The sequence below is a fragment of the Rutidosis leptorrhynchoides genome, chromosome 4, assembly GCF_046630445.1.
Source record: "Rutidosis leptorrhynchoides isolate AG116_Rl617_1_P2 chromosome 4, CSIRO_AGI_Rlap_v1, whole genome shotgun sequence".
Lineage (NCBI taxonomy): Eukaryota > Viridiplantae > Streptophyta > Magnoliopsida > Asterales > Asteraceae > Rutidosis > Rutidosis leptorrhynchoides.
Window position 1 is genome coordinate 634,114,809 of NC_092336.1, and position 6,596 is coordinate 634,121,404.

At 36.9% G+C, this 6,596-nt stretch overlaps 1 protein-coding gene across 1 annotated transcript; it reads left to right on the forward strand.

Moving 5' to 3' along the window:
• Window positions 1–5,559: 5,559 nt before the first annotated feature.
• LOC139843136 (uncharacterized) lies at window positions 5,560–6,051 on the forward strand. The gene is made up of 2 exons (XM_071833207.1): window positions 5,560–5,570; window positions 5,655–6,051. The coding sequence occupies exons 1-2, from the start codon at window positions 5,560–5,562 to the stop codon at window positions 6,049–6,051; spliced, it is 408 nt and encodes a 135-aa protein (XP_071689308.1).
• The last annotated feature ends 545 nt before the right edge of the window (window positions 6,052–6,596 follow it).

Consider the following 6,596-nt stretch of genomic DNA (forward strand, 5'->3'; position numbering starts at 1 on the left):
GGTTATATATATATAGTTAACATGATATTATGATAAGTAATCATATCATGAAGTATATTAACAATGAACTACATATGTAAAAACAAGACTACTAACTTAATGATTTTGAAACGAGACATATATGTAACGATTATCGTTGTAACGACATTTAATGTATATATATCATATTACGAGATATTCGTACATCATAATATCATGATAATGTAATAATTTAAAATCTCATTTGATATTATAAACATTGGGTTAACAACATTTAACAAGATCGTTAACCTAAAGGTTTCAAAACAACACTTACATGTAACGACTAACGATGACTTAACGACTCAGTTAAAATGTATATACATGTAGTGTTTTAATATGTATTCATACACTTTTGAAAGACTTCAAGACACTTATAAAAATACTTCTACTTAACAAAAATGCTTACAATTACATTCTCGTTCAGTTTCATCAACAATTCTACTCGTATGCACCCGTATTCGTACTCGTACAATACACAGCTTTTAGATGTATGTACTATTGGTTTATACACTCCAATGATCAGCTCTTAGCAGCCCATGTGAGTCACCTAACACATGTGGGAACCATCATTTGGTAACTAGCATGAAATATCTCATAAAATTACAAAAATATGAGTAATCATTCATGACTTATTTACATGAAAACAAAATTACATATCCTTTATATCTAATCCATACACCAACGACCAAAAATACCTACAAACACTTTCATTCTTCAATTCTCTTCATCTAATTGATCTCTCTCAAGTTCTATCTTCAAGTTCTAAGTGTTCTTCATAAATTCTACAAGTTCTAGTTTCATAAAATCAAGAATACTTCCAAGTTTGCTAGCTTACTTCCAATCTTGTAGAGTGATCATCCAACCTCAAGAAATCTTTCCTATTTACAGTAAGATATCTTTCTAATATAAGGTAATACTCATATTCAAACTTTGATTCAATTTCTATAACTATAACAATCTTATTTCGAGTGGAAATCTTACTTGAACTTGTTTTCGTGCCATGATTCTACTTCAAGAACTTTCAAGCCATCCAAGGATCCTTTGGAGCTAGATCCATTTTTCTCATTTCCAGTAACTTTATCCAAAAAACTTGAGGTAGTAATGATGTCCATAACATCATTCGATTCCTACATATAAAGCTATCTTATTCGAAGGTTTAAACTTGTAATCACTAGAACATAGTTTAGTTAATTCTAAACTTGTTCGCAAACAAAAGTTAATCCTTCTAACTTGACTTTTAAAATCAACTAAACACATGTTCTATATCTATATGATATTCTAACTAAATGATTTAAAACCTGAAAACACGAAGAACACCGTAAAACCGGACATACGCCGTCGTAGTAACACCGCGGGCTGTTTTGGGTTTGTTAATTAAAAACTATGATAAACTTTGATTTAAAAGTTGTTCTTCTGGAAAAAATGATTTTTCTTATGAACATGAAACTATATCCAAAAATCATGGTTAAACTCAAGGTGAAAGTATGTTTTCCAAAATGGTCATCAAGATGTCGTTTTTTCGACAGAAATGACTACCTCTTTAGTAATTGACATGTAACTTAAATTTCCGACTATAAACCTATACCTTTTCTGTTTAAATTCATAAAATAGAGTTCAATATAAAACCATAGCAATTTGATTCACTCAAAACGGATTTAAAACGAAGAAGTTATGGGTAAAACAAGATTGGATAATTTTTCTTGTTGTAGCAACGTGAAAATTGGTAACAAATCTATATTAATCATACCCTAGCTAACTTATATTGTATTATACATGTATTCTAATATATTATGTAATCTTGGGATATCATAGACACGTATGCAAATGTTTTAACATATCATATCGACCCATGTGTATATATTATTTGGAACAACCATAAAACACTCTATATGCAGTAATGTGGGAGTTAGCTATACATGGTTGAGGTTGATTCCAAAAATATATATACTTTGAGTTGTGATCTAGCCTGAGACGTGTATACACTGGGTCGTGGATTGATTCAAGATAATATATATCAATTTTTTTTTCTGTACATCTAACGTTGGTCAACTAGTTGTAGGTTACTATCGAGGACAGCTGACTTAATAAACTTAAAACATCAAAATGTATTAAAAGTGTTGTAAATATATTTTGAACATACTTTGATATATATGTACATATTTGTTATAGGTTCGTGAATCGACCAGTGGCCAAGTCTTACTTCCCGACGAAGTAAAAATCTGTGAAAGTGAGTTATAGTCCCACTTTTAAAATCTAATATTTTTGGGATGAGAATACATGCAGGTTTTTGAAATGATTTACAAAATAGACACAAGTACGTGAAACTACATTCTATGATTGAATTATCGAAATCGAATATGCCCCTTTTTATTAAGTCTGGTAATCTAAGAATTAGGAAACAGACACCCTAATTGACGCGAATCCTAAAGATAGATCTATTGGGCCTAACAAACCCCATCCAAAGTACCGGATGCTTTAGTACTTCGAAATTTATATCATATCCGAAGGGTATCCCGGAATGATGGGGATATTCTTATATATGCATCTTGTTAATGTCGGTTACCAGGTGTTCACCATATGAATGATTTTTATCTCTATGTATGGGATGTATATTGAAATATGAAATCTTGTGGTCTATTGTTACGATTTGATATATATATATATAGGTTAAACCTATAACTCACCAACATTTTTTTGTTGACGTTTTAAGCATGTTTATTCTCAGGTGATTATTAAGAGCTTCCGCTGTCGCATACTTAAATAAGGACAAGATTTGGAGTCCATGCTTGTATGATATTGTGTAAAAACTGCATTCAAGAAACTTATTTTGTTGTAACATATTAGTATTGTAAACCATTATGTAATAGTCGTGTGTAAACAGGATATTTTATATTATCATTATTTGATAATCTACGTAAAGCTTTTTAAACCTTTATTGATGAAATAAATGTTATGGTTTGTTTTAAAATGAATGCAGTCTTTGAAAAACGTCTCATATAGAGGTCAAAACCTCGCAATGAAATCAATTAATATGGAACGTTTTTAATCAATAAGAACGGGACATTTCAGAAGCCGTCAACCAAGTCGTGGTTAAACATGAAGCGTATGCTCATGGCTCGTTTTCTACCACCTGATTATGACCAGTTTCTATTTGAGCAGTACCAGTCCCTCCGACAGGGGCAAAAGACCGTCGCCGAATACAATGCAGATTTCCTCCGATTGGCATCACAAAACAACTTGAACGAGATCGAGGGTCAACAAATTTCTCGATACATCTTCGGTCTACGCCCTGCAATTAAAGATAAGATAAGCTGCCAAGTAATTTTAAGCCTAACCGAAGCGTGCAACCTTGCTCGACGTGCAGAATCCATGAGTAACCGAGTAAAATTTGGAGGAAATCAGGTAGGTTCATCATCAAGGACACCATTTAAGACAACCCCGACTACAACTGAACCCGTAATCACAAATGCCACGGATAAGGAAACTGTTAAGAAACCTGCAACCAATACATACAGTCGACCAAACATGGGCAAGTGTTATCGTTGCAACCAACCTGGACACCTTTCGAATGCATGTCCCCAAAGGAAACCCATCAACTATACACAAACCAGTGAAGATTATGAAGGCGATGATATTGTTGATGATGACGAGGGTATTTGTGTCCCCGACGGGGAAGACTATGATGCATCCACATTTGTAGTACGGAAAGTATTGCTTGCACCAAAGTACACAGATACGCAACGCAACCTCCTCTTTCGAACGAGGTGCACCATTTCCAATAATATTTTTGATCTCATTATTGATAGTGGTAGTTGTGAAAACATTATATCCTGAGATCTTGTCCGAAAACTGAAGTTACAAACGGAGACACATCCGGAACCATACAATATTGTTTGGATCACGGACGGACCGGGCATTCGGGTAACCGAACGATGCCTAGTTCCACTATCTATCGGTAAATTTTATAAAGATGAAGTTTTGTGTGACGTTGTAGAGATGAATGCTTGTCATCTTCTGTTTGGCCGATCGTGGCAATTTGATCTAAGTAGAACCCATGACGGATGAGAGAACATTTATCGGTTCACGAAAGACGAACAGAAAATTACCTTGCTACCCTTAGCCTTTAAACTGAAGACTGAGAAAAAGGTGGGTGACAGTTTGTTAACTTTGACACAGTCTCGCTCCGAATTTCTAACAGCCATGAAGAAGTCACAAACTCTCTACTTGCTAATTGTAAAGGAATTTTTTATGATTGACCCTTCATCCTACAGGGAGCAAAAGATACCTCAGGTTGTCCAAGATTTATTGACACAATTTGTTGATTTAATGCCAACCGAACTCCCAGATGAGCTGCCACCAATGCGTGACATACAACATGCAATCGACTTTATACCGAGTGCGAGCTTACCTAATTTTCCGCATTATAGGATGAACCCACGGGAAGGGAACATCCTGCAGCAAACAGTGGAAGATTTATTACAAAAGGGTCTAATACGCGCAAGCATGAGTCCATGTGCGGTACCAGCCTTACTTACTCCAAAAAAAGACGGGAGTTGGCGGATGTGTGTGGACAGCCGCGCTATTAATAAAATCACTGTTCGGTATCGGTTCCCCATACCACGACTGGAAGATATGTTGGACCGACTCTCTGGCTCAACAATCTTTAGCAAAATAGATCTCCGCAGTGGCTACCACCAGATTCGAATCCGACCGGGAGATGAGTGGAAAATCTCCTTCAAAACAAAAGAAGGGTTATACGAGTGGTTAGTAATGCCTCTTGGGCTCAGTAACACTCCTAGCACCTTTATGCGCCTTATGACTCAGGTATTAAAGCCTTTCTTGGACATTTTTGTTGTCGTATATTTTGATGACATCTTGGTATTTAGCAAGAATGATCAAGATCATATCGAGCACTTGCGCCAAGTCTTATGCGCATTATAAGACAACAAGCTATATATTAACACAAAAAAATGTTCGTTCATGTAATCTCGTTTGTTATTTTTGGGGTTCATTGTCAGTGGAGACAGAATACGTGTGGACGAGGATAAAATCAAGGCTATCCGTGACTGGCCAACACCGAAAACTATCACAGAAGTCCGTAGTTTTCATGGTTTGGCGACTTTCTATCGTCGGTTCATTCGACATTTTAGTGCTATTACGGCACCTCTTACAAATTGTTTGAAAAGAGGGAGTTTTCAGTGGGGAAGAGAACAGGATGAAAGCTTCGAACTAATCAAGCAAAAATTATGTACGACACCTGTTTTAGCGCTACCCAGTTTTGACAAGGTTTTTATTGTAGAATGTGATGCATGTGGAGTAGGGATTGGAGCGGTTTTGTCTCAAGATGGACGTCCAGTTGCATACTTTAGTGAAAAGTTAAGCGAGGCACGACAAAAATGGTCCACTTACGATCAAGAATTTTATGCAGTTTTTCGCGCATTGAAGCATTGAGAACATTACCTCTTCGCAGATCACTTTTTACTCTATACCGACCACCAAGCTCTTAAATATATCAATAGACAGAAATCGATTAACAAGATGCACGCAAGGTAGGTTGGATATTTACAACAATTCCCGTTCATCCTTAAACATAAAGCGGGATGGCAAAATTCCGTAGCTGATGCCTTGTGTAGGCGCGCAACAGTTCTTGTCACACTTACACATGAAGTAGCAGGTTTTGAACTATTTCGTGAGCTGTATGATCACGATGTGGACTTCGGTGTTATTTGGCGTAAATTACCTTTTGAAGACTATTTTCAACATGACGGATATCTTTTTAAAGGCAATCGACTATGTATACCCCATTGTTCTCTTCGAGAAAAACTCAATCGTGACTTACATGGGGGCGGTTTAAGTGGGCATCTCGGTCGTGATAAAACCATCGGAGCCCTGGAAGAACGTTATTACTGGCCTCAATTAAAACGTGATGTAGGCAAGATGGTTCAAAGGTGCCCGGTTTGTCAAACATTGAAAGGTCAATCTCAAAACACCGGATTGTATATGCCACTTCCCGTTCCAGAAACAATTTAGGAAGATATCTCAATGGATTTTGTTTTGGGTTTACCAAGGACTCAATGAGGGGTGGATTCGATATTCGTAGTCGTTGACCGTTTTTCTAAAATGGTCCGCTTCATTCCATGCAAGAAGACGTCAGATGCTACTCATGTTGCGCGATTATTTTTTTGCGAAATTGTCCGACTTCATGGGGTACCACGCTCCATTGTTTCTGACAGGGACACTCGGTTCCTTAGCCATTTTTGGATTACCTTGTGGCGCATTTTTGATACTTCTCTTAAGTACAGTAGTTCGGCTCATCCTCAAACGGATGGGCAAACAGAGGTGGTCAACCGGACTTTGGGTAATCTCCTTAGATGCATTTGTGGGGAGCGGCCAAAGCAATGGGATCATGCATTACCGCAAGCCGAATTCGCATTTAATAATGCCATTCACAGCTCAACCGATCGATCACCATTCTCTATAGTCTATCAGTCACCACCACGACATGTAGTCGATTTAGCAACCCCTCCACGAAATGCTAAATCACATTCACAAGCAACCAAGTTGGCAACAGATTC